Genomic DNA, 27,651 nt, shown 5'->3' with positions numbered 1-27,651 from the left:
ATCACTGTGGCTGGAGAGAAAGGGTAGAATGATGAGTAGGCCGTGGATGCTGTTATTCAGAGTGAATGATTGGAGGGTTTCATGGTAGAGGTCACATTCAGGTTGACCTGGGGAGGAGAATTTAAAGAAGCTGATAAGAGGATATGCCATCCTTTCCTTTTCTGGAAGCTCAACTTTGGGTGGCAAATGTGAGGTGTCTGGCGGGTCAGAGCCATGGAAGGCTCCCCGTGCCTGCTCATGGCCACACTTGCCTAGCTGCATGCTGACACCCTTCTAACAGTTCTCTCCAGCACTGGCCAAGGACTTGCTTTGTCTGAGATACTGAGTGTATAGGATCCACCATGACCTTCCAGCAAATGGAATTAAAATGGGTTGTGGCTTGTTCATGACTGTGCAACATGCTTTTTGTGTCCCACACTGTTAGAGATGGCTGAGACGACAGCTGTGGAGACGTCTTCTCATACATTAGTATTTGCTCTTCTGACAGCTTCCAAGTGACACTCAGTGAAACTTGTCAGTGCAGTTGCTTGTGGCTGTGTGGTACTAGGAGACAGGGCAGGAAGGTGTGGTTACCCATGCTGTGTGGATGGCTTGGGAACACCGATTTGTAGAGTGAAAAGCAAGTTAGGGCCAGACATGGTGATGCACACCTTTAACCCCAGCATTTGGAAGCTGAGGTGGGAGGATCACTGTGAGTTCGAGGCCAGCCTGAGACTACATAGTGAATTCTACGTCAGCCTGGGCTAGAGTGAGACTCTACCTCAAAGAAAAAAAGAAAGAAAGAAAGAAGAAAGGAGAAGAGAAAAACAAGCTGGAGGGGCCAGGAAGACGGCTCAGTGGGCAGGAGCACTTGCTGCACAAGCATGAGGACCTGAGTTCCATCTCTCGTACCTATGTCAAAAAAAAAAAAAAAAAAAAAAGGCATGGTTGTGCACACCCGTAACACCAGTCCTGAGAGAGGCAGAGACAGGAGGATTGCTGGGGCTCCTTGGTCAGCTCCAGACTCAGTGAGAGTGTCTCAAGGAAATAGGCCAGAAGGGAATAAAGGAGGATAGCTGCCGTCCTCTGGCCTCTGCACACGCACAGACTCACACGTACACCTTATTCAGCTTCATGTTCAGTGTGTTGGAGAAGGTACTGATGCTACTGTCTCTGCCTGGTGGTTTTTATTTTATTTTATTTTTGAGGTAGGGTTTTGCTATAGCCCCGGATGACTTGGAACTCACTATGTAGTCTCAGGCTGGCCTCAAACTCACAGCCATCCTCCTACTCCTGAGTGCTGGGATTAAAGGTGTGCACTACCACGCTTGGCCTGCCTGGAGTTTTGTTACATTGCTTACCATAAGAACGTTCTGTGATCATTTACTGTATTTGAGCATAAGCTTCTAAAGTTAATTATGCATCCTTTATGAAATCCTGAATTCTTACTAGTGTGAAAATGCTAGCATGGGATATAAAATCTCATTTTACTACACATTTTTCACTAGTTTGGCTCATAAAACATGACCCGGCTCCACAAAATTGTTTACAATTTAAAAAAAACATTTTAAAACTATTTTATTTATTTATTTGCAAGTGAGAGAGAGAGAAAAAGAAAATAGAGAAAGAAGCAGATAGAGAATGGGTATGCCAGGGCTTCTAGCCACTGCAAACAAACTCCACATGCATGCACCATCTTGTGTATCTGGCTTACATGGGTTCTGGGGAATCGAACCTGGGTTTTTTGCAGGCAAGTGCCTTCACCACTAAGCCATCTCTTCAGCCCTTTTAAAATATTTTCATTTATTTATTTATTTGAGGAAAGAAGGGGAGAGCGGGAGAGAGAAACAGAATGGGTGCGTCAGGGCCTCTAGCCACTGCAAATGAAGCCCAGAAGCATGCACGACCTTGTGCATCTGACATGACATGGATACTGGGGAATTGAACCTGGGTTCTTTGGCTTTGTAGATGAGTGCCTTAGCCACTAAGCCATCTCTCCAGCCCTTGTTTGCAATTGTAATTCATTCATAACATGTTGTTTTCTTGGCATAGCTAGCCCTACTTTCTTTCCTCTGCCTAAGCCAAACCAAACCAAACCAAGCCAAACAAAACAACAACAACAAAAATAACTCCTGTTGTCCTTCAGAAACATGCAGAGAGGGAGTCTTCTGCTGGTGTGCATAACGTGTACACAGATGTAATTTTGTGGGACAGGGAGAGAGGAGAGGATGGGAGAAGAAGAAAGAGAGAGAGGAGAAAAGGGAGACTAAGAAGATAGCAAAACAAAGAGAGAAAAGGAGAGGGAAGAATTTACATGGTTGCATAAAATCCTATTGAATGGATATGCTGTGACTTGATTAAACCTCAAATGATATTCATGTTATTTCCTGTTTCCCTCTCCTCCCAGGATGAGCAGTACTATAGTGAATAGCCACTTCCAATTCTAAGGATGAATTCCTAAGAACATGTGATTTTTGTAGGCACTTAGCTAGCCCCTCACCGCATCCCATCTTTCCCGCAGCCTTGTATAAAAGCGAAGTGGTAGTAAAGGCTCACTTGTCAATCAGGGTCACAGTGTGAGAACAGCAGCAATGGAAAGGATGGTCTCTGTAATTGAGAAGGCCAGAAAGAGACACATATCCTTTCTTTTTCATCTCCCCCACTTCATATTTGTGAAGAGTTTTCAAAACCAGTTTGATCTCTTTACTTGAACATGGCCATTGTTTATGTTTCTGTGTCCACTTCAATTCTGTCACCAGGTCATTAGGGTCAAAATTCAGGCTTTTCCCTAAACATGAAAAAGAGAGGCAGAACATGGTTTTGAAGAGTTATTTTGTGAAACTGTTGTCATGGAACTCAAAGTATCAATTTTCTTCTTTCACCCTACAATCAACACAGAAGACTTCTGGATCCTCAGAAGACACCAGAATTTGTCCATGTAAATAAGAAAGCAACTAATTCTGCCGAAGAGAGCAGCTGGGTGTTCCTTAATCCAAGTCAGCTCCGACACTGTCTGCCTGGAGACGGCAACAGATCTCACAGGCTGATGACTTGGCACCCCAGACTGGCCCTCACTGAGATGGTGACAGTGTCTGCCTGGAGAGAGCAACAGATCTCACAGGCTGATGACTTGGCACCCCAGACTGGCCCTCACTGCAGATGGCATTCACAGCCCAGGTTGTTTCACCTGTGTTTCTCGCACAGGCTACTCACAACCCCATCCTTGGGTTCAATTTATTTGCTCCAGTGACACACAGAACCCAGGGAAATACCTGGTTTATTATAAAAATATGATTTCAAAGGGTGCATACGAAGAGATAGCTACGGTTATGTGAGCAGGAGGTCCACCACCCTCTAGGAAGCACCGTGGTTCAGCTATCTGGAAGCAAAGCAAACTCCACCTTAGGCATGGTTGCTAATAGACTGGGTGTGGAACCCAGCAAGACCTGTCTGTTGAGATTCTTCTTGGCCACTCAGGGTAACATTCATTCCTTCAGGTATGGGACAGGATCTTTGTGGACAAGAAAGGCCTTAGGACCTGCTATTGGACCAGAGCAGGCAAGAGAATTTCATTTTGGCCATCTTGAAGAGAGAAAGGTGGGGTGGAAAAGATAGTATTTCTATGACCTGCCTTGGGGAGGGAATTAATTATAAGCCAAGAACAGTGAACAAACCCCTGCAGTCCATCTATCTATCTATCTATCTACCTATCTATCTATCTATCTATCTATCTATCTATCTATCTATCATCTACTGTATGTTTTGCATACGTGTGCATACTATGTGGCATGTGTAGGTATGCCCATATGTGTGCAGATGTGTGTGCCACATGCACACATGTGAAGGCCCAAGAAGAACATCAGGTGTTCCTACTCCACTGGTGAAATGGAGTCTTTCTCCCTGAACCCACGGCATACTGTTTTCATGAGCCCCAGCAATTTCTCCGGCTTCAGTTGCAAGCCTGGAGGCCACAGCGAAAGCAGCCCCCTGCCAGCTGCTTTTTCAAAGAAAGCACAACCATGACATGGTTGATGCTCTCTCATGTGGCCTATGCTTTGTTAATATCCTTTCATATGTGTTTTGTATGTGTTCAAATATCATTTTTAGGTCTATTATTAATAACTATTAAGTTAACATGCTAGTGTACATTATGTCTAATCATTCTTCCATTATTGAATATTGAAGTTGTTTTTATTGTTTGGTCTTAAGTGATTCTATCATAAAATTTTCCTACAAATGGGTTTTTCTTCTTTGGTACTTTTCTTCTGGAAGCTCTCAGACTGTATGTTTTTCCAAAATGAATAAATTTACCTTGCCACCCAAGATGCAGACTGATGCACATTTTTCTGAATAGTCATGCTAACTTGGGTGTTGTTACTGAAATAGTTTATGTGTGAAGCTTGTCAAACATCTAAGGAAGGAATAAGAGCAAGCCTACCCAAACTCTTCCAGAAAATAGAAGAAACATTTTCTAAATCATTTTCTGAAGCCACTCTATCCTCGTATAAGCACTACATAAGGAAATTTCAAAACAAGAAAATAACAGATGACTATTTCTCATGAACTTAGGTGCCAAATCACTAGCAAATCCAGCAACATCATGAAATGTAAAAAAAAAAAAAAAAAAAAAGTAACATACTGATATTTTCTGATATCCCTATTTTTAAACAATGTAGGCTTTCTACTTTTAGTGGTTTTTTTTTAGAGAGAGAGAGAGAGAGAGAGAGAGAGACAGAGGGAGAGAGATAATTTATACATCAGGGCCTCAGCCACTGCAATTGAACTCCAGACGTTTGTGCCACCTACTGGCATGTACGACCGTGCGATTGCCTCACTTTTGTATGTCTGGCTTACATGGGATCTGGAGAGTAGAATATGGGTCCTTAGGCTTCGCAGGCAAGCACCCTAACCACTAAGCAATCTCTCCAGCCTTAAAGTTTTTTTTATTAAAAAATTTTCTTGTGGCAGCATCCTGCCTTTAGACCTCTTCCTCTTCTGTATGTACTTAAGGCCTGTGGGTCAGCTGTCCTCCTAGGACTTCTTTTTGATGTCCTCCTTGGAATTCTCCTGGCATTTCTCTGCATTTGCATTCATTACATCCTGGGTTTCATAAGGCAATTAGACTGAAGATCCCAAAGAGAAGCACAATTACCCATGGAAAGGTTCTTTCCAGCTTGGTTGGACTGGAAGGAAAGGAAATGCCCTTGCTTGACTTTCTCATATGCATTCCTAGGTCCAGCAAGGTTGCACATGCCAACTAGGTGGCTCAAGCATCTGGAGTTCAATTGCAGTGGCTGAGGCCCTAATGTGCCAATTCTTTCTCTCCCTCTGTCTCTCTCTCTCTAAAAAATAAAAATAAAAAGTAGAAAGCCTATAATGTTTAAAAATAGGGCTATCAGAAAATATCAGTATACTACTTTTTTTTATATATATATTGCATGATGTTGTTGGATTTGCTAGTGATTTGGCACTTAAGTTCATGAGAAATAGTCCAGGTCTGGCATAGGGGTTGAACTCTTCAGAAACACAAATCCCACAAGAACAGTTCTAGCCAGGTGGGTGGTCCAAGAGACCCAGGCTGGAGCACCTACTCTTGAGCACTGTTTACTGGGAAGAGGAGCTGAAGATAGGGATAATCTAGAGTGCAGTCATTTAATCCCATGGTGGAAGAGACCCAGACCCCAGTCTCCCTCAGAGTTTCCACTTGATCATATGTGTGATTCCTCTTAGGAAAAACTTGCCCTTGAACTGAATCCCAATGGCTCTCTCAAGGACAGGAAAAGATGAAAGGGGGCTCCTTCCCTTCACCACTAGTTCAGTTCTTCCACGTTCTGCACCAGACCGACATGAAACCAACATGAAACCAACACTGTAGAGCAAAGGTAGCTTTGTCAGCATCTGCTGTAACTTTAAGAATATTTGTCTTGAGCCAGGCATGGTGGCTTACAACTTAAACCCCAGCACTTGGGAGGCAGAAGTAGGAGAATTGCCATGAGTTCAAGGGCTACATAGTGAATTCCAGGTCAGCCTGGAATAGAGTGAGACTCTACCTTGAAAAAAAAAGAATATTTGTCTTAGCCTGAAGAGTCTAGTCAGTCAACCAGAATTTTACAAAGACTTTAAGTTTGTTACACATTTATTTATATTTTATTTTTGTTTATTTATTTGAGAAAGAGGTAGAGAGAGAGAGAGATGCATAGAAAGAGAAAGAGAATGGGCATGCCAGGGTCTCCAGTGACTATAAGTGAACTCCATATGCATGTGCCACCTTTTGCATCTGGCTTACGTGTGGACCGGGGAATAGAATCTGGGTCCTTAAGCTTTATAGACAAGTGCCTTAACCACTAAACCACTAAGCAATCTCTCTGGCCCCTTGCTTTTTTTTTTTTTTTCTTGAGGTAGGGTCTCACTCTAGCCCAGGCTAACGTGGAATTCCCCCTGTATTCTCAGGGTGACCTCGAATTCATGGCGAATCTCCTACCTCTGCCTCCCATGTGCTGGGATTAAAGGCGTGCGCCACCACGCCCTGCTTCCTTCAAATTTTTGAAAGCATTGTTTCAGCATCTTCTTTATGTGCTGTTAAAGAAATCTGATGCTGTTATATTTTCTGTTTCTTTGTTAAGTCTTGTTCCTTTTTTATTTCCAGAAATTTGGAGGACTTCTTTTTGTTTTCATAGATTCGCAAAGTAACAGGCCTTGATTTCTCTAGCATACTGGCACTTGGTGGGCCCCTTCTCTTGGAGAAAATTCTTTTAAATTTGTTTGTTATTGATTTCTTACCCTATGTTTCTTGTATTTTCTGGACCTTTCTATTATTTGGGTTTTAGGTTCTTGGACTGGTCCTTTTTCTTATTTTATTTTTAAAAATATTATTTATTTGAGAGAGAGAGAGAGAAAGAGGCAGATAACTAGAAAGACAGAGATGGAATGGGCATGCCAGGGCCTTTAGCCACTGAAAACAAACTCTAGAAACATGTGCCAACTTGTGCACCTGGTTTATGTGGATACTGGGGAATCTGGATCCTTAGGCTTTGCAGACAAGTGTCTTAACCACTAAGCTATCTCTCCAGCCCTTGCTTTATTCTTATTTTAGGGATATATCAACTTTCCTATTATCTCTGGGGATACTAATAATTTCTAAAACATTCTCTTCATTCTCCACAGTTTCATATTTCATCCGTGGTTTCTGTTTCTTTAAGTTTTCTTTTTGTCTGTTTGTTTTGGTCTTTTATTAGCTTGTTTTTTTTTGTCTCTGTTTTTGTTTTTATTTTGTTATTTTGAGATAGTGTCTTGCTATATAGTCCAGGCAGGACTTAAACCTGAGTTCTTCCTGTCTTGGCCTCCAGAGTGCTGGGCTCATAGGTGTGCACCACCCTTGGCTCAGACTCTAATTTTATTGGAAGCTGTCCTTGGGCATCAGGAACTATTGGAAGCGCCAGGCTTCACTGACGAGTTCGTCATCTGGCTGGGCCATTTGCTGGGTGCCCTCCAATGTCAGAATCTTCAGATCTTTGCTCTTGCACTTCCCCTGGAAACAGTCCTCCAATATTTTGCCTGGAGGTGATTGGGTAGTGATTGGACTACAACCAGTCAGCCTAGGAGGAAAGAAGATCGAGGAATTTCAGCACTCGATAGTTGGCATGTGTACAATCATTTAATCCTATTTTAAGAAGTATCCATTAATCACAACAATGCCAAATGTCCTTTATTTACCCTCCAGAAAATACATCCCCTCCAGAAAATAAGTGTCCAGTTTTTCCCCAGATAGGGTGAAGGAGGGGATGGAGTGACTTAATTTTTTCTAAGCAGCTTCACCACACTCCTCCATAGCTCTCAGTTCCGTGGAGATCTTGACTGCTAGTATGTAAGGTATTTGAGGAATCTTTTGGGATAAATTGATTAGTTCTCTACTTTCTCTCTCTAGACTTAGATTTCAGCTTTTTAGAACCTGTAAAATCACTTACTCATTCAACTGCTTTCTAGACTCCAACATGTGTTTCTGTTATGTTGTTGATTCTCTTTCACCTGGTGAGTTTTATCTTTGAAAGAGTGCCTTCAGTATATTCTATTCAGGTTTAGGGAGGGCCTGAAATAATGTACCTTCTTCACTCCATCACCGTAATTCAGAAGTCTTCGGAAGCCCTTTCTTCGGTTGCCTTCTGTGACCTTGTGTATACCTTAGCTCACTTCATGCTCAACTCGGTCCCCACCGCTGGGCATCCCTCCCTTTTCTGACCTTGAACATTAAGAAGCTCAGAACTCACTTCTGAATTCCTCATTGTCTGCATTTCCCCCTAGTTGACTCAATACCACCTACATGCTCGTGCACCTCGGATTTACATTTCCAGCCCAACCTTCCTTGTAAATTAAGCTGCCTGCTCAGCCTCAGCCATGCCCTGAATGGCCTGTAAGCACCACTGTTCTCTTTCTCCCATCAAATCACACACACACACACACACACACACACACACACACACACACACACACATTTTAATGGGATATATATATATCCTAAAGACTCTAGTTGTTAAAATATATCCCAAATCTGGCCACTTGCTCTGGCCTCTCCTCTATCCTCCCTCTTCATATATGTTTACACACACACATGCATGCACACACACACCTCAAATTCCATTTCAACACCTAAGAATATAGTCTGATTTTTCTTATTCCTTTGTCTGTCTCATCCCATGCAGTGAATACCTGATTTCCATTATCCCCTCAAAGTGTTATAGATAAAAGAGATCATAGAATCTGAGACTCCCATGTGGCAGGGAAAACTGAGTAATAAAGGAATGAAGTGAGCAGCAAGCCCAAGGTGATCCTACATTTGTTGTGTAAAACCTGTGTTTTCATGAATCAAACATTAAATGATGTTGTTGTGACTCAGGAACCTGGAGACGCTGCACACGAGGAAGATGAGGCTTGCTTCAAAGCCATCAGCTTGGAGCAGCTTGAAAGAGTTGTGTAATCATGTGCTAAATAGAAGAGGAACATTAATGAAATTATAATTAACTTTTAAATATTCCTTTTGGAAAATATCATTGGAGACTAACGTTGCCTGGCATTGATAATACTATACTATCCCACTGAGTAATTAAAACACAATTGTTTTTGGACAAAAGATTGAAACGGGGGAATGTGAAATATCCCCTTCTTAGTTGTATTTTTCTAGACTTTCTTCCCAGGCCGCTGTGTTTGCCCATTATTTTGCCCATTGGTCACTAGAACAAGGAAGAGAATTTGGAGACCAGCTGCTTCAGGCTCACGGACATAGTCCTGATCCAAAACTGTCCTGGCTAGTCTTAATGGAGGTGGCCTCTCCATCTCCTCCTTGTTGTCCACTCTGTCCAAGCACCCTCTGATGTGCTTGAAAGGATTTCCTGCACGCCTGGTCTGTGACAACGATGACCTTGTGACTTCTCCCAGGGGTTAGAAGTCACTTTTTGTGGTCACCTTCAACACAAGTATACAGGAATTTCCTCCCTGTCCAACTTCTTAGTTTTGGCTGAGGTCCACAACAACATCATTTAATGTTTGATTCATGAAAACAGCAAGTCCAGCTGGTGAGTAGGTAGTGGGGTTCTCAAAAATAAACACACTCTATAATCACTTGTGGCCCTGTATTAACAACAACAACAGGCTCCTGAATGAAGGGTCTTTTTCCACTTCACACAAAGCATGCACCGGGGCTTCTGGCAGCCCTGGTGAAATCACTAGAGTCAGGGAAGAAGGGCTGGGAACAGTGGTATCAAGTTAGATGCTGTGATGGAGGAAGGAACAGAAAGATGGGAACCGAATATAGCTGGTGAGCAGAGAGGAGCTGTGTGGGGAATGGAACAAAATGTTTATCTGGGTTTTAAATTATTTTTAACTTTTGTTACATAGTGTGCAATACAAACGTCTTTGCTGTCATGAGTAAAAACTTCACCCCACCCTAGCACTGAGAACACAAACCAAAACCTGACTCAGGAACCTGGAGACGCTGCACACACAAGGAAAATAAGACTTGTTTCAAGACCACCAGTTTGGAGCAGCTTGAAAAAAGAAAGAGCATCCTCTGTGTTGTACATTAACTAGCTTTACATCAACAGAAAATTCTTTATGGAAATGGAGCTCAAGTGACGCTTGGTGATGCTGGCCTCTAATCCCACCATTGGGAGGCTGAGGCAGGAGAACGTGAGTTCAAGGCCAATCTAGACTATATAACATAACTTTGTCTTAACACATCACCCACACCAAAAATAAAAATAAAAAAAAAACTCACAATATAATAGAGCTGAAGTTCTAGGCAGAGCAGTGTTAAGTGCCTGAGTTGGCGGTCCTAAATTCTTATTGAAATCCCTGTGCATTTTCATGGTCCCTCCTTGTAGAAATGAATGTTTGCATTTTTGTTCATCTCTCATCCTAGAATGTAGCCGTGTGCTCTTCACAGTCTTTGGACAAGCAAGTGAATGGCACTTAAATTTCTCACTACCGAAGCCTGGCCTGGTTGCCTTTCCTTTTCTTGAGCTGAATTCCATGGCTACACTAAGGACTGTGTTTGTGCTGTTTCTTATTTTTATTAGGGTACCAGAGCATCTCGTGAAGAGTATAATTTGGCAGACACTGCAGGCTGTAAATTTCTGCCATAAACACAATGTAAGTCTCATGATCTTCTTTGAAAAACCTGATGGCTGTCAGTCAGCTGAGGCTGATCCTTATTCAAAGTTTATATCATATCTTTATGGGTATAACTTTTCACCAAAATTTTCATAAGCCTGGTTGGGATAAGAAGCTAAAAATGTTAACCTAGATATTTCTTTTTGCTCAAGTCTTATCAAACATGTATTTGAAACTGTAAGGAAATAGTTACATATTTAGAAACTTGTAAAATGTGAATCAGAAAGAACCCCATTTACTTGAATTCCATGTTGAACTGATAACCTCCAAAGGCTTTGGTAGAAATAACCCGAGGTGCCTCATGCCTGGCTAAACTGCAAAGTGCCAGTTGCTGTGGGTGGAGTTCTAAGCCAAATGCATGAGGGCTGGTGTCTGCTTTGGTGAGACAGGAGTGCCACGTCTATGTCAGAGGTAGTCCAGTGGAAGCCTCTGGTTCCCCTGGTTACAACCTGACTGGTAGGAGCCCAGGTGACCTGGATTCACAGATCTGAGGCAGTCCGGTGTTCCCTTCATACGCAGCCGCCCACTTCCTGTACAAAGAAGCCAGATTCCTGTAATGGAGGGCAGCCTGCAGTAGAATGCTTGGCCAGCATATGTGAGGCCATGGGTTTGATACCCAGCATTGATAAAAGGAAAATTTAAAAGTTCACCAAAGAGAAAGAAAAAAAAAAAACATGCAGCAACAACAACAACAACAAAAAAGCCAAGTTTGTAATGTTGGAGTCACATTCTAGCCATCAATACAATTTAACTGCAGAAATCTACATTCCAACTGGGTCAGCTGACCTAGTGGGGTTAAATCTCTCCTATGTCTGTCTCAAGTGAGTTTTTCTAAAGTTGTATTTCTAGAGGAAAGCACAACAGCATCAAGCATGCCTACTTATGGAGATTCCCACTTACTGAGGGCAGAATCCCTGTTGGGACTGAAGTGGAGCTCAGAAGTAAAATGCTGACCTAGCATGTGTAAGGCCTTAAGTTTGATTCCCAACACTGAAGGAAAAAAGTATTATAATATAGTAGGGAGAGTAGACACTTAAAAAAAGAAAAGAACTTTAAAAAAAAATTTATTTGCAAGCAAAGAGAGACAGAGAGAAGAGAGACAGACAGAGAGAGCGAATGGGTACACCAGGACCTCTAGCCACTGCAAATGAACTGCAGATACATGCACCACTTTGTGCGTCTGGCTTTACACAGGTACTGACGAATTGAACTCAGGTCGTTGGGTTTTGCAGACAAGCCCCTAACCACTGAACTATCTAATCAGCCCAAAGCGATCACTTTATAACCCTGGTCACTGTAAGTGATGGCCAGCACTTTCCTCAAAGGCAGGTTTCAGTGCGGTGGAAGGGAGAATAGAGAAAGACAAAGAGATGCATAGAGAAAAAGAGAGAGAGAGAAAGAGAGAGTGCCTCTGGGTCCTGGTCAGGAAGACTGGAGGAACTAACGACAAATATAATGCATCCCACAGTCCCCCAGAGAGCCCCAGACACTCTGGCTCCATGTGTGATGGGGGAGGGTACAAAAACTTGTAAAGAATTCCCATAACAGAATAGGAGTACAGATTTGTTTTTTTTCTTTTTTTTTTTTTTTTTGCTTGCAAGTCCTTCTGCCCACAAGTAATCATGGTATTCATGGACATATCCATTTATAGCAATATTGAAATCACTAGAGAAAGGATAGAAACCCCAGGGCCATTCATTGCTGAGAATCAGATACATTGTAATATTTCAGAAATCATCCTGCCCCACCAGTTTTCCAGAATAATAAATACCAGTGGGAAAACACTGATGCTGCTCTCTCACCCCAGGGTCCTTTGGAGTGGGAACTGGCTGGGCTCATGAAAGAACTCTGTCCTCTTTCCAGAGTCTAAAACTCAGTACTAACCCGCAGGGTTACAGGCCACAGGCCAAAGCAGCTTCTAGGCTGCTGAGAGGGCCAGCATTCCCGCAGAGACGCAAACCCTTTGGAGTAGGGACGATCACTAGGAACTCTGAGCAGCTAGTTGTCCCAACTGGGTTTTTCTTTTTTAAATGTAATTGTTAAATGAGTTGTTGATTTGTTTTTATGCCAAAGAATGTTTCATTTAATAAGAAAGTCATGAGAAGACTCCCAAGCGCTCCTTTCTCTAACACCCCGCTAAGGAATGTAGGCTGAGGTCTGGAAACCAGGTGATCTAAATGACAGCCTCACGACAGTAGCACTGGATGTGCCATGGGACAGAGCTGACATCTAGTGACTGTCCCCGTGGGGTGAGGCTGCTTGCCTGCTCTGTTTATCATGTCAGAACAAACGTCAGACCTGGAAGGGTGATCTCCTGGCAAGCTGCAGCCTCCCGCCCTTCTTTTTCCCTTATCTCAGCAAGCCCAGATCTTGTCCTGTTTACCAGGCGGCCTGAGTGCTGGTCTCAGCTCAGCCACTCTGTTATGAATTCTGCTTATGCACCAACTTGCAGCTCCTGCCCCGCAGCAGGCCTCACCCGGAGCCCTGCAGCACTGTCCCTTTCACCTACATTTGTCAGATTCAACACAAGAAGCCCAGTTCAAATGAACCAACATAATTTTTTAGTAGAGCTATATTCCACATGCTCCGTGGAATCTATTTAAACTATTGTTGGGGCTGGAGTTGTAGCTCAGTGGTAGTGTTTACCTCCTGTGGTCAAGGCTCTGGGTTTGATCCCCAATACCAAGACAAAAAGGATTGTTATTTATCTAAAATTCCATTTTGATTAGAGATCTTTTTTTTTTTTTTTTTTTTTTTTTGGTTTTTTGAGGTAGGGTCTCACTCTAGTCCAGGCTGACCTGGAACTCAGGATGGAGTCTCAGAGTGGGCTCAAACTCAGGGCAATTCTCCTATCTCTGCCTCCCAAGTGCTAGGATTAAAGGTGTGGACCACCACGCCCAGCTGGTATCATCTATTTTTATCTGTTAGGTCTTGCTTCTCTACTTTCATTTTGCTTGTCACACTTCTTGGTCTTTGGGGGACCTTTAGGAACTAAGTGTGATTCCATCTATAGGTAATTTTACTTCAGGCTTCTGTTTTTCTTTTTTTCCAACAGGCCAGTGAGAGAGGTTCAAGGGATTTATTCAGTATTTGTGAATTGTTTGTGCTCTTTATGACATATATTATAGATTCTCCTTCATAATGTTTTTGTCTTAATTTTTTAACTAGTGCATACACCGAGATGTAAAACCAGAGAATATCCTCATCACAAAATATTCAGTGATTAAGCTTTGTGACTTTGGATTTGCTCGGCTTTTGAGTGAGTGTTGAATTTTCTTCAGTGTAAAAGATAGAAATATGGGGTGTGGTGGTGCATGCCTTTAATCCCAGCACTCATGAGGCAGAGGTAGGAGGATCACCAATTCAAGGGCACTGTGAGACTATATAGTGAATTCCAGTTCAGCATGGGCTAGAATGAGACACTACATTACCTCAAAAACCAACAACAACAAAAAAAGAAGCAAGCAAGCTGGTTCTTACATTTTTATATTTAGGGCATGACCTTGCTATAAATTATAATTCTTTAACTACAGAATTCTGTAATGGAATTTGAAAACACGTATGTATTCAGTGTCTTGAGTGTGGATGCCATAGGTAAACTATTCCAAAGCAAAATGGTTATTAACACATATGCTACTTCCAAGCTAAGGGCATGCCCAAGTATGAGGGCCTGAGTTCCACAGCTGAATGCAGTAGTGTATGCATCTATTTCCGTGTTCCCATGGCAAATGGGAGGTGGAGATAGGAGAATCCCCTAGAAGCTCATATAAAAGTAGAAGGCAGGACCAACGTCCAAGGATGTCCTCTGACCTGAACACAAAAGCCTGTGCGCGTGCACACACACACACACACACACACACACACACACACACCCCATATGCTACTCTCTTGGTTTCTACCATTTTTTTTCTAAAATAATACTTTCTAGAAGTTCCAGTTTAGAAGGGTGATTTTCATTCTCATCTGCAGATTAACATATCTGGGGAACTTCAAAAACCATTCTGATAGCTGTAGGCTCTCCTTGGGGACTATGATTCTGCTTCATTTAGGGTGTAGGCTTAAGCACTGGCAATTTTCAAGTGATTATAATGTGCAATTAGCATGGAGAACAGCCAGTTCGAAAAGCCATAAGCTTGATTTCTTAAGTGTTTTGCTTCCAGTTATGATTGCCGAGTCTTACAGCTTTCTCTGTTTTCCATGTTCCATCCCTGGTCAGCTGGACCAAGTGACTACTATACAGACTATGTGGCTACCAGGTGGTACCGCTCCCCTGAATTACTGGTGGGGGACACTCAGTATGGCCCTCCCGTAGATGTGTGGGCCATTGGCTGTGTCTTTGCTGAACTACTGTCTGGAGTGCCTTTGTGGCCAGGAAAATCAGATGTGGACCAGCTCTACTTGATTAGGAAAACCTTGGGTAAGTGGGTTTTGTCCTGCCTTTGGAAGCTGGCTAGTTTGACCTGTTGGTACATGAAAAAGCCAAGGTCCCAGCTAATTGGATGCCACTGGGAAAGGGGAACTTTGAGGCCTCGTGAATTGGCTCTATTGAAAGTTCTTGTGGTTTATTTCAATAAAAACAATGAACCATTACTGAACACTTACTAATTATCCAGAAGACATGGGTGCCCTCTTGAGCAGTCTGGATCCAGTTAACGTCTGAAAACTTGTCATGGCAATGACAGAGTTGTTCTGTGAGGACTTGGCACTTCACAGAATGCTATTATGGTTTATTTCATTTATGGGTTGAGTGTGTATTATTCAACCTGCTTGGGACCAGAAATGTTTGAGATTCTATAAATGAGATATCTTAAGGATTGGACCCAATATCTAAACTCGAAATGCATTTGTGTTTCATATATACCTTATTCACATATCCCGAAGATAGTTTTGTACAGTAGTGTCAGCACACCTGTGTTTTCACTGTGACCTATCACATGAGGTCATGTGTGGAATTTTCTATTTGTGGTGTCATGTTGGTGCTCAAGGTTTCAGACTTTTTAACTAGGGATGTCAAACCTGTATAATGATGGGGTAATTCACTTAGAAGTCCTTAATGCCAGTCTGCCTAAGTGGTTTGAATTATTCAGAGTCTACAGAGGAAGGCTCTCAACCTTCTAAATATCAGGCTAGTTCTTCTAATGTCAGTTTTCGTGTCTTGCTTTCCCATCTCAAATTCCTTTTCCTTTGTCAGTACCCTGGAGGGGAATGGTAAGGATAGAGGAGGAAAAGGGAGGGAAGGTGAGGGATAAATCTATATACAAGGAGTGCCCTTTCAAAAGTCAGAGAGTTTGGACACCATTCCCTTAAGTATACCAATTTAAAGTAGAATTTTCTCCCTCCATCAACTCTTGTAGCATTAGCAGTCACCAGATTCTATTATATTCCCCAAAGTCCTGTGAGCTGCTCCTTCGCCAGGGTCTTGCACACTGCAGCCCCCTGGTGGTTCATCTAGGGCCACTCATCTCTCCTTGGCTCTTCTGCCTCCAGTGACTTTAGGATACTCCCTACACCTCAAGACCCAAGTGGAAGAGGTTGTTAAAGTGCAGGGAACTGCGCTCATGATGAACCTCACTGGGATCTGAGGGAGGCACAAAGGCTGGGAGAGAAGTCTGCTATCTGTCTCTGTAGAGAGAAAAAGGTGTGTATTGATTATCATGTGTATGATTACTTTTGTAAGTTAGCAAACTAATGGGGACCCATTGATGATTTTCATATGTTACTGTATTAGAGGCCATATTTTGGACTTTTCGTCCAAAATGGAGCAAGTTTTCAGATTGGAGAGGTAAGGTTCTCAAATCATTAAAACTAGGTGATGCGGTGCCCTGGCTGTAGGAGCGCTAGTCCAGTTCGGAGGCAGCACGTACAAGCTCCTGGGAGAGGAGCTTTCCACTTTCCACTTTCCATTCTGCCCTGGAAAGTGGCTGTGCCCTCAGGGAGGCCACCCTCAGTACCTCCTTACATTTTCTGAACGAAGGTCCTTTTTCAATGTAATGTCCCTAGAATGTTACATTAGGGCACTTTTAGCCCATTTGGTTGCAGTGGGTGAGCTTCATATAATGAGAATATAGAAAGTCTCTTTCCATGATTCACACTGTGCTTCTAAACAGATAAAATGGCATTTCCAGTAGATCACTAATTGGTGAAACAAGAAAAGGTGGTTTCAATTTGGAAATGTATTCTCTGTAGCTAGAAGTTCTTCCATTGTTTCCTTCTGCTGTCTGCCTCCTCTCCTCACCCTCCCATCCGTGCCACTTTTAAATATTTTCTGAGTGCTTGCTATGTGTCAGGCTCTGTTCTAAGTGCTAGGCAAGTATATTTTTATTTACACTCATCAGGATTCAGTTACTATAATTTTGGTTTGCAGTTATAATTTTGTTATTTTTCAAAAGGCATTCTGTGTTTGTGTGTGTGTGTGTGTGTGTGTGTTGCATGCATGCTTGCTTGTATGGTTTAGTTTCCTCATACTATAAGCTCTTAAAGGGCAAGAATCTTTGTGACCTTCAGTTTCTGCTGCTTACCACTTCTGTGCCTGACACAGAACCCTGTCCCTTGTAAGACTCAACAGAGGCTGTATTGTTTGAATGTTTCTAAGTGGAAATGTTTCTTAGCGGGCACAGGCACAGCTTCCACGGAGGGCAGCCACAAATCAGTGTTGCTAAGAAACTGCACTTACCTCTCTCTCTTCTTGTTCAAAGGGGACCTTATCCCTAGGCACCAGCAAGTATTTAGCATGAATCAGTACTTCAGTGGAGTGAAAATTCCAGACCCTGAAGATATGGTAAGTGACCCATTTTGAAGAGAGTTCTTCAGACCAGGTTAGCTAGGTTTTGGTAGTTACTCACTTGCCTGCCTTCAGGGCTCACCCTGCACTAAAAATTTTGACTAAGAGTGACAAAGGATATTGGGGGAAAGTTAGCTTCAGTACTAATTTTGAAGCTGTTGGTGATGGAGTTTAGCCAGCTTGTTTGCAGAAAAGCACTAATTGAACCTAGGTCACACAGAGCCAATCAACTTTTAGGCAAACTTCAACATTGATCCAAGCAGCAAAAGTTGGCTGTTTCTCCCCACTGTTGTGCAAATTCCTTATTGTACTGCATACTCACTTCCCAGACCACAGGCGAAACCATAATGATCTTACTTGGCCAGCCTCATTCTGCTCTCTGTCCTCCATGGCTATGTGGGAAAAACATTTTGAAAGGACTGAAGAAACATAAATATTTATATGCTTAACCCACTTTGAACAATTTATCCCAAAAGAAACCTGGCTGGAGGGATAGCTTAGAGCTTAAGGCACTTGCCTGAGAAGCCTAAGGACCCATGTTTGACTTTTCAGGTCCCATATAATCCAGACGCGCAAAGTGACACACGCACACAAGGTCACACATGTGCACAAGGTGGTGCATGCATTTAAAGTTCGATTGTGTGGCTGGAGGTCCTGGCATACCAATTATCTCTCGCTCTCTATTGCATTAAAAAAAACAACACACTAGACAGGGGTATAATAAGGGTAGAAATATGTGCCATTTAAAAGAAATAATTCCCTTTAGTATTCCTTCAGTAGGGGGCTAAACTATAATATATCTTTACATTAGATATCAATATGAATAATAAATATAATTAGATCTGTATGTATTCATCTGAAAAGTGCCCATAATACATTATAAAATGAAGTAGGTGGTTATAAAACAGTATAATTTAATATAATTCAAATAAAAATCTAATAAAACTATTAACACATTTAGACACTTACTTACATGTAAATATAAAATCATATGGCAACCTTTGGAAAATCATGCAAAACTTTATTATCCCCATTTAAAAAATATTTTCATTAAGTTATTTGCAAGCACAGAGGCAGGGATGGACACACTAGGGCTTCTTACCACTGCAGATGTACTCCAGACACATACCCCACTTTGTGCATCTGGCTTTATGTTGTCCTGGGGAATTGAAGCCAAGCCATTTACAAGTGCCTTTAACTGCTGAGCTGTATTTCCAGGCCCCCTTTTTTGTTCTTCTCACCCTATAGCTCAGGCTGGTCTTGAACACTTGATCCTCCCACTTCATGTTCTTGAGTGGTAAGATTATAGATGTGTGCCACATCCAGCTCATACAAAACATTTTACATTTATTGAATGCAAAGGTATATTCCAAAATATTAGCCATATTTTGTTTCTTTTCTTTTAAAAATTATTTATTTATTTGCAAGGAGAAAGAGAGAGAGAGAGAAAGAGAGAGAGAGAGAGAGAATGGGTGCACCAGGGCCTCCAGCCACTGCAAAGAAATGCCAGATGCATGAGTCACTTTGTGCATCAGGCTTTATATGGGTACCAGGGAATTGAACTCAGTTTGTTAGGCTTTGTAAGTGCCTTAACCGCTAAGCCATCTCCAGCCCCCCCTTTTTTGTTTTTTGAGACTGGGTCTCATGTAGCCCAGACTGGCCTTGAACTCCTGATCTTCCTGTCCACGTCTCCCAAGTGCTGGCATTACAGGTATGTATCACAGTGCCCAGTTTACAGTGGGTATCTCCTTATAGTGAGATTTTGGGGTGATTTTCATTCTTGATTTTTTTTTTTTTTTTTTTTTTTTTTTTACATTTTACTGTCTCTAAGGGGTCTGTATTATAGTAAAAATTTGCAGGACTGGAGTGGGGTATGTGGCTGAGTGGTAGAATTTCCTAGCAGGCAAAAGGCCCTGAGTTGATCCCTAGCACCGCAAGGAAAACAATAATAAAGTAAAATATCAAAGCATGATGAAGGTTGTGAGATCCAGACTTTCTGCTGTCTGAGGAAGGTGCTTTCAGATTGAAACGAACTTTCCAATTGCTGTTTCCAGATGGAAGTTACATCTGTACTTCACCCTCTTGGCTTGTCCAACAGCCAAGGCTTCCATTTCCCCACACCTCCCCCTCCTACTGCACTAACATTAGGAAAAGTGGGTCAGGCTGGGACAGAGGCAAGAATGACACCTGGCATATGGGAAGCGACCCAGCTGAGTCCCTTGTGACCTGGACATTCCCAGTTCTGTACCAAATATCCCTTAGCAACTTCCTGTTGATAGTCTACCGGTGAAGCCTCAACAAGAACCTTAGTTTTCATAAATGGGAAGAGCTTCCTGTGGTTTCCCAAAGGTTGTCCTGCAAGAGATTTCCTGTTGACAGAACACAGGAAGAAGCAGCTCAGGGCTGCGCTGACTGAACAGCTGTGCCCCAGCCCCTCTGCCTGTCAGCAACCCTGCCAAGCAAGGCTTGCTGGCTGCTGGGGCTGGGGAAACTGGCTCAGCAGGCAGGATGGGCCCAGCATATCACAGCCAACTAGCACGCCTCATCCCAGGCACTGTTGCTGAGACAGCAAGTAATGGCACACCAGTCCCAGATGGTTCACATGCAAGAGAACCATTTAAGCTACAGGTGATGAGGGAATTTGGGGGTTCCTCTGCCAATGTACCAATATATGCCAAAGCACCAATAATTTGGGGTGTTCCCAGATTCTTGTCTTATGACTTTGACAAATAAAACCCACAGACCAAAGGATAAGGTGCAGAGAGATTTTCTTATAGCTTAGACTTATTTAAGAGAGGAAAGCTTAAGCCCGGAGTGTAAGAGAAGGGAGCAAGGCAACGCTCTTGCCCGGGGAGGCAAGAGGGGCTTTGGGAAGCCAAACCTGAAACCAAAGGCCAGTGAGTTTTTATGACACGGTTTCTATGTGACATTACAAAGATCAGATTTCACACGTTTCTGTAAAATGAGGCAACGGGCAGGGGTCAGGGTCTCTCATTTAGCAAGGGTAAAAACGTACTCCAGTAATACATTCCTGAAGGGTATAATTTTCCAACAGATAAGGAAAAAAAAAAATTCCAGGTTCTCCTTGCAGGCTTAATGACATTTCTTGCTTTTAGTCAAGGAAAAAACTGTCCACTTTTGGGTTTCTGTTACCCTAACTGTCTAGCCAATTTCTGTCTCCAATCACAGGGGCAAAGGCTGTTCTCAAGGGTTAATGCAAATTTACTTTAGGATTTTTTTTCCTTCCTATTGAATGTGGTGAACTCCACAACTGAGGCGCTTCTTGTATCAGTGACTAGCACATGCACAATTGAGAATTGTTGGGATCTTCTAACACTGCTCTGAAACTGGACCACACAGCCCCAGAGGAACAGACTCATGCATCAGATGAGCCTGGCCAGTTGCTGCAGCCCCAGCTCTCACACAATGCACTGTGGTTATTTTTTTTGCTCAGCTTCCATCATCAATTAGCCTTTGTCAGTGGTTTGGATCTTTAACTGGCCTGGTTGCCTGACATTTTGCAGAATTCCTCCATTTACGGTGTCATTCCTGATGATCTGGCTCCAGCACATGACTGGGGCAAAATAGCCTTATATGGGCAGAGGGAGGCTGATGAATGCCCGCCTGCTCTGGAGCTTCTCCAAACTGTGCACTGCTCAGGGAAATAGCAGGCACCTGTTCCAGAAATCCAAGAAGCATCTGCTCACCTGGATCGGGATAAAATGTACTTTGAAGCTCCCTCTATATAAATGTCAAATAAATGCTATAATTAGAGCCCCGTTTACTAAGACTGCAATAAGTGCCAAAACATTGTCTGGAAAGGCCGTTTATGTAAAGTAAGGCAAAAAAAAAAAAAATGACATAGCAATTGCTTGGCGTGTGTGTTGTTGCTGTTCTTATTTTTCTTTTATAATTTTTAAAAAATTTATTTTATTTGCAAGGAGAGAGAGAGAGGAGAATGGGTGCACCAGGGCCTCTAGCTACTGCAAATGAACTCCAGACACATGGTCCCCCTTTGTGCATCTGGCTTACGTGGGTATTGGAGAATTGAATCTGGGTCCTTTGGCTTCTTAGGCAAGTGCCTTAACCATTAAGCCATTTCTCCAGCCCCTCTTTTATAAAATTTTGAGAGCGTAAATATATGCACATACTGCAAATTGGTTCATTTTGTTTTATTTGTATTATAATTTGTACCTTCCTCAGGAAGGGAGTGAAATTGCTTTGGAAAAGCAATTTGGAGGTGAGGAGAGTAGTTTATGAACCAGGCATAAAGAGGTTATTGCTGGTGGAGGCAAGGAAGATGCCAGGAAGGTACTTCTACTCCAAAGAAAGTTAATTTGAAATAATCATAACACATACTATACATTAAAACTCTCTTTTCTTTCTTGACAGGAAACACTTGAGTTCAAATTTCCAAACATTTCGTATCCTGCACTGGGGTTCTTAAAGGTAAAATTATGGCTTCTAGCAGACCAGAAGCACATGGAAGGTGTCAGCAGGATGTCTTATCTGTCCATACAACGATTTCCTGTAGAATCCTTCCCCTTTGAAAAACATAACTATTTTTCATCTTAAAAATGGGTCAGGGGCTGGAGGGATTGCTTAGTGGTTAAGGTGCTTACTCACAAAACCAAAGGACCCAGGTTTGATTCCTCAGGACCCAGGTAAGCCAGATGCATAGGTGGCACATGTGTCTGGAGTTTGTTTACAGTGGATGGAGGCCCTGGCGTGCCTATTCTCAATCTCTGTCTCTCTCAAATAAATAAATACATTTTAAAAAATGGGTCAAATTCAATTTTGATGAAAATATTCTTTTAATTTTTTTACTTAAAAGCAAAAGTGTGGTGCTGGAGAGATGGCTTAGCAGTTAAGGTGTTTGCCTGCAAAGCCAAAGGACCCAGGTTGGATTCCCCAGGATCCATGTAGGCCAGAATCACAAGGTGGTGCATGTATCTGGAGCTTGTTTGCAGTGGCTGCAAGCCCTGGCATGCCTATTCTCCCCATCTCTCCCCTCCTCTAGTTTTCTCTCTCTCAGATAAATAAAAATAAAATAAAAAGTTAACAGTATATTTGGAATCTAAATTTACACAAAATAGAAATTTCAAGGGAAGAGGTGTTTTTTAACAGAAAGATCTTTTCCTTCATGAAAATTCATAGCTGTAAGATACTTTAAATAGTCAACTTGCTAGGACATTTTAAAGTTGATTTGTATATACATTTTTAGAAACACAGCTCTTATGTAAAGTGAAATACAACATCAGTTTATAAGTTGTAGCCAATTCCCCACATATATTTTAAAGTATTTAATAAGTTCACTGATATGTTTGTCACAAAAAAAATTCAGGCAGTTCTTTGGGATATGTAGTGTGAGGTTTATCTACCCAAGTATGAGGTCCATGGCAAAGAGTGAAGAATGATATAATATAAAGATACATTGTTTTCCCTTTTGATTTTGGCGTGTGTATAACATGTTTGTGTAGGCTGTGAATGCATATGTATGTGCAGATGTGTACATCCCTTCTGCACATATGTGGGACACGAAGGGGGGGGAATCCTCCTTTATCACTCTTCTGCCTTATTTCCTTGAGATGGAGTTTCTTTCTGAGCCTGGAGTCCACCATTTTTTTTTTTTTGTTAGAGTGGCTAACCAATGAGCTTCGGTGATCCCTCCCATCGGTGATGGGGCTGCAAGTGTGTGTGGCCACACCCAGATTGTTTTTTACATAGGTTCTGGAAATCAAACTCATCCTCATGCTTGCACGGCAAGTGATCTTACCCACTGAGCCATCTCCCTGGCCCCCATGTTTTTCCTTATATAAATACTACATATGCTTATAATGCACAGACTACTTCTGGAAGGATGCCAAAATACAGACAATATATTCTAAGAATAAATTCTATTGTTCTATAGAACAGGAGGGTGACTGTGGTTTAAGATAATGTATTGCATATATTATAAAGAGCCAGAGAAGAGACAGAAGGTTTCTAACATAAAGAAATGGTGAATGTTTAAAGAGATGGAAATGTTAATTGATTTAATCATTACACATTTGTACACACCAGTGCCACCTTTAACCAACTGAGCTAACCAGCCATATTGCATACATTTATCTAATTATCATACTATATGCTATGTGTCAATTGAAAATGATCAAAAATTAAGAATAAAAATGCATTTAGACTTTCTAAGAGGTTAAATAAAAAGTTAACAATTAATGAGTAAAATGAAATTAGAAATGAGTAAGTAAAAGTACAAAAAGAAGTAAGAAGGGATTCTCTGTTCATTTAGGGTTGTCTCCACATGGACCCTGCTGAGAGGCTGACGTGTGAACAGCTATTGCAGCACCCTTATTTTGACAGCATCAGAGAAGCAGGGAGTTTAGCAAGAGAACATGACAAACCAATGAAGAAGCCCCCAAGAACAAGCCGAAAGCACCTGCCTGGGGTAAAAATGGCACACTGCTTTACAGAAACATCCAAGGTTATAGTTTCAAATGATCTCTCATATTTGCAACCCAGTGCTGAGTGGGAATCTCGGCTTGACAGTGGCAATTATGGCTTGCAGCTCTAGCATCCTTATTTCAGCTCTGGGAGTCAGGTCATCTGAATTATTGTCCAGGGCCTCTGAGACATTTGCCTCTACAGGCCGCTTCCTCCTGAATCTTAAAGGTTCCCTTGCTATACTGATTTCTATTGCCACAGAGGAGCCAAGTTTTCTGATGTACATGAATATAGGTCTCTGCAAGGTACATCTGAGTCCAGCTGAACATGTTTATTGCACTTTGGAAAGTGAAATCAGATTCTTTGCCATTATGTTCACCCAGAATTAACACTCTAGGTTTGTCCCCAAATGGAACAGTTTTCCTTCCTGGCCATTTGTCAGTCAGTGAGGGTAAATATAGCAACAGAGCTTACAGGGATCTCAGCAGGACTTCACATTTGACCAGAGAATAGCATTCAACTGCACATTGGGAGTCAATGAAGAATTTTTAGTGTAAAGTGGCTAAATGGCCTTAAATTAAGAGGCAAAATCTGTAATAATCTAGAATTGACCATAGTTGGAACTACAGCTGACTGGCTGCTCCTGGTCACTCTGGGATCTGCCTAGATACTTCCTAAGTTCTACATTATCTTGCCTCAGTCTTTCCATCTGTAGCCTCCACTGTGTGCAATGCATTGGGTGAAATGTATGTGATTTCTGAGTAGGGAAGGAAGAGGTGGAGAGCTAGAAATATCTGAACCTGAAAGAATAAAGGAACCTTGCTGTCTAGTATATTGTTTTAAGTCCAGAAGGATTTGATTGTTTGATATGAAAGCACTAAATACCCTCTTTCCAGGTACCCAAGGCCATATGGTGCGATACAAACAATATAGGCCTGTTCTCACTTCATTTGACATCAACAAGCAGGAAGCAGTTCTTTCTTTGCCCTTTTAACTAAGGAACAATTGGGTAAATTGCTTAGGAACTCTGTATATCAATTGTCTCAGTTATTACACAGGGCAATGGCTTAAATAGTGCTTTCAACTCCTATAAATCTATTTTTTTCCTCAATAATTGGATAGTTTCTTCTTTTTCATAGTCCTTAAATTTTCTGGGTTTTGTTCCAGTGCTGGGAACAAAATTGAAAGTTTCATATGTTAGGCAAGCACATCATCACTTATACTTCTAGGCATTTTTGCTTTTTAATATGAATTCGGTGTGTTTGTGTGCACACATGTGGTGCTGGAGACAACCCAGGATCATTGCTTTGGTTTTTTGCTTTGATTTGAGACAGTGTTTCAATATATAGCTCAGGTTGGCTCAAACTCCTACTTCAGTTTCCAAAGTGCTGGAATTACAAGTATCTGCCAATATACTGCGCTTTGAATGTTTTTAATAAAAAACAAATATTCCAGAGGAAAAGCAGAGACTAAATGGCTCTCTCTTAGGTTCTAAATTTTTTGCAAAAAGTGATTTCTGTGCTAAAGTTAGTTATAGTATTTGTGACGTATTCTAAATAATGAAAAAATTGCATGGCTGAGTTTTGAACCTAATTTTGTGTTTTGTATTTTCAGTTGCAGTACCTACCTCAGCTACCTGGCAGCAGCATCCTTCCAGCTTTAAACAATAAAAAGAACTATTGTAACACCAAGAAATTTAACTACCACTTTCCAAACATTTAAGGAGCTAGGAAAGTGGCAACATAGGAAGAACTGGTCAATAATTTGAAGAAAACAAACTTACACATTTGATTGAAAACAATTTCCAGTGTTAAAAACAGACAAGGAACAAACAGAAACAAGTTACTGGTAGCCACTTGGCAAGATCTAAAGGGAAAATTCCACATCCAGTTGTCTATTTGGTGATGGTGACCAGAATAGAAGTTTGAAGTCTCACTTGCGATGTTAGTTATCTAAGCAGCTAGGGTAATTAATGGAAAAAACATAAACTGTATATACTGCCTATATTTCTGATAAGGTAGATGATGTCATATAGATTTATATTTCAGTTGTATATGTCACATATGAAAATGGATTGCAAAATGCTCATATGTGTTTTTTGGATCTGTGTTGACTTGAGTCCTGCCTTTTGTCTTTCAGATTGTTTCAACATCATATTTAAGGATAATTTTAGTTCTTCAAATGAAAATTTCTTTCTTGCTGTCTCTTGATTTTTATGTTATAAGGCATTTTTTGGAGTAAGTTATTCAAAATATCTAAAATCAAAAATTACCTATGGGCTGGAGAGATGGCTTAGCGGTTAAGCGTTTGCCTGTAAAGCCTCAGGACCCCAGTTCAAGGCTTGATTCCCCAGGACCCACATAAGGCAGATGCACAAGATGGCATATGCGTCTGGAGTTCCTTTACAGTGGCTGGAGGCCCAGATGTGCTCATTCTTTCTCTGCCTCATTTTCTCCCTGTGATTCTCAAATAAATAAATAAAAATAAACAAAAAAAGAAAGAAAAAAAGTGAGAAGGGGACTGAAAAAACATATATATATATATATATATATATATATATATATACATACATATATATATATATAAATAAAAGCTGGGTGTGGTGATGCACTCAGGAGGCAGAGGTAGGAGGATTGCCATGAGTTCAAGGTCACCCTGAAACTACAGAGTTAATTCTAGGTCAGCCTGGACCAGAGTGAGACCCTACCTTGAAAAACAAAACAACAACAACAAAAAAATTATCTACAATCACATGGATTACCATGAAGATTTATAATTTTCATGCTTATATAACCAATATGTTTATATATTTCTTTTGTATTTATCTTCAGAAATGTATACTTTGGCCATTTTTGTAGGCAAGATGAATTTTCTCTAGTTAATCTGCACATGTTCACTCAATTCTCCTCGCAAACAAGGCCATAAAACCTGGCAGCTGGCCAAGCTCATCAAGGGTAGAACAAGGCCTACAGGCTTCACAGGATTGAGTCTGCCAGGCTGAGGATAACTAACACTTCATTCTCTTCAGCTCAGCCTCAGACTTGAAGACAGACAGTTTCATAGTAGAACTGCACAGAGTGATCTTGGTCGTATATGGAGCTGCTTGTGAGATTTTACTTTAGTCATGAAAGATGTTACTTTGTTAATATTCTTCTTGAATATGTTTTTTTCATTACATGCACATATTTATGCGTGTATGCTGGTATACATAAATGTGTGTATACTTGTACTTACATACATATATTTGCAGTTGTATATATACTGTCCTAATACAACTAATAAGTAGTACAAAAGGATATGGAGGATCCCTTATTTTGTATATTGAGACTATAAGTGATGATATATTATGTTTTTAGGGTTTTTTTTCCCCCTTTTTTCAGGTAGGGTGTTGCTCTAGTTCAGGCTAACCTGAAATTCACTATGTAGTCTCAGAGTGGCTTGAACTCACGGCAATACTGATCCTTGCCCTCCCAAATGCTGGGATTAAAGACATGCACCACCATGCCTGGCCATATTATCTTTTATTTTACTTATTATGCCTAACCAAAACAGTTTTCCTTTCATGTTCCCTTGACACAAGGGCAAAAGGAAGGCCCATATTAGTTTTTTTTTTAATTAATTAATTATTTATTTATTTGAGAGCGACAGACACAGAGAGAAAGACAGATAGAGGGAGAGAGAGAGAATGGGCGCACCAGGGCTTCTAGCCTCTGCAAACGAACTCCAGACGCGTGCGCCCCCTTGTGCATCTGGCTAACGTGGGACCTGGGGAACTGAGCCTCGAACCG

General features: G+C 41.5%; 1 protein-coding gene across 7 annotated transcripts in view; it reads left to right on the top strand.

Moving 5' to 3' along the window:
• The window catches only part of Cdkl1 (cyclin dependent kinase like 1), a 52,824-nt gene extending 26,761 nt beyond the window's left edge, over nucleotides 1–26,063 (top strand). For 5 of the 7 annotated variants that reach the window (XM_045155484.1, XM_045155481.1, XM_045155482.1 and 2 more), the window contains 7 exons: nucleotides 10,548–10,620; nucleotides 13,810–13,900; nucleotides 14,858–15,058; nucleotides 17,337–17,419; nucleotides 21,815–21,871; nucleotides 23,712–23,903; nucleotides 25,478–26,063. In XM_045155484.1, coding sequence (XP_045011419.1) covers nucleotides 10,548–10,620; nucleotides 13,810–13,900; nucleotides 14,858–15,058; nucleotides 17,337–17,419; nucleotides 21,815–21,871; nucleotides 23,712–23,903; nucleotides 25,478–25,585 — 805 coding nt within the window. In that variant the 3' untranslated portion in view covers nucleotides 25,586–26,063. The remainder of the gene's footprint in view (nucleotides 1–10,547; nucleotides 10,621–13,809; nucleotides 13,901–14,857; nucleotides 15,059–17,336; nucleotides 17,420–21,814; nucleotides 21,872–23,711; nucleotides 23,904–25,477) is intronic. The other 2 variants (XR_006638191.1, XM_012947750.2) reach the window with 2 other exon arrangements.
• Nucleotides 26,064–27,651: the final 1,588 nt, after the last annotated feature.

The sequence above is a fragment of the Jaculus jaculus genome, chromosome 7 (assembly GCF_020740685.1).
Source record: "Jaculus jaculus isolate mJacJac1 chromosome 7, mJacJac1.mat.Y.cur, whole genome shotgun sequence".
NCBI classification, from domain to species: domain Eukaryota; kingdom Metazoa; phylum Chordata; class Mammalia; order Rodentia; family Dipodidae; genus Jaculus; species Jaculus jaculus.
Note: the sequence above shows the minus strand (reverse complement) of the source record. Positions and strands in the feature narration are given on the sequence as shown.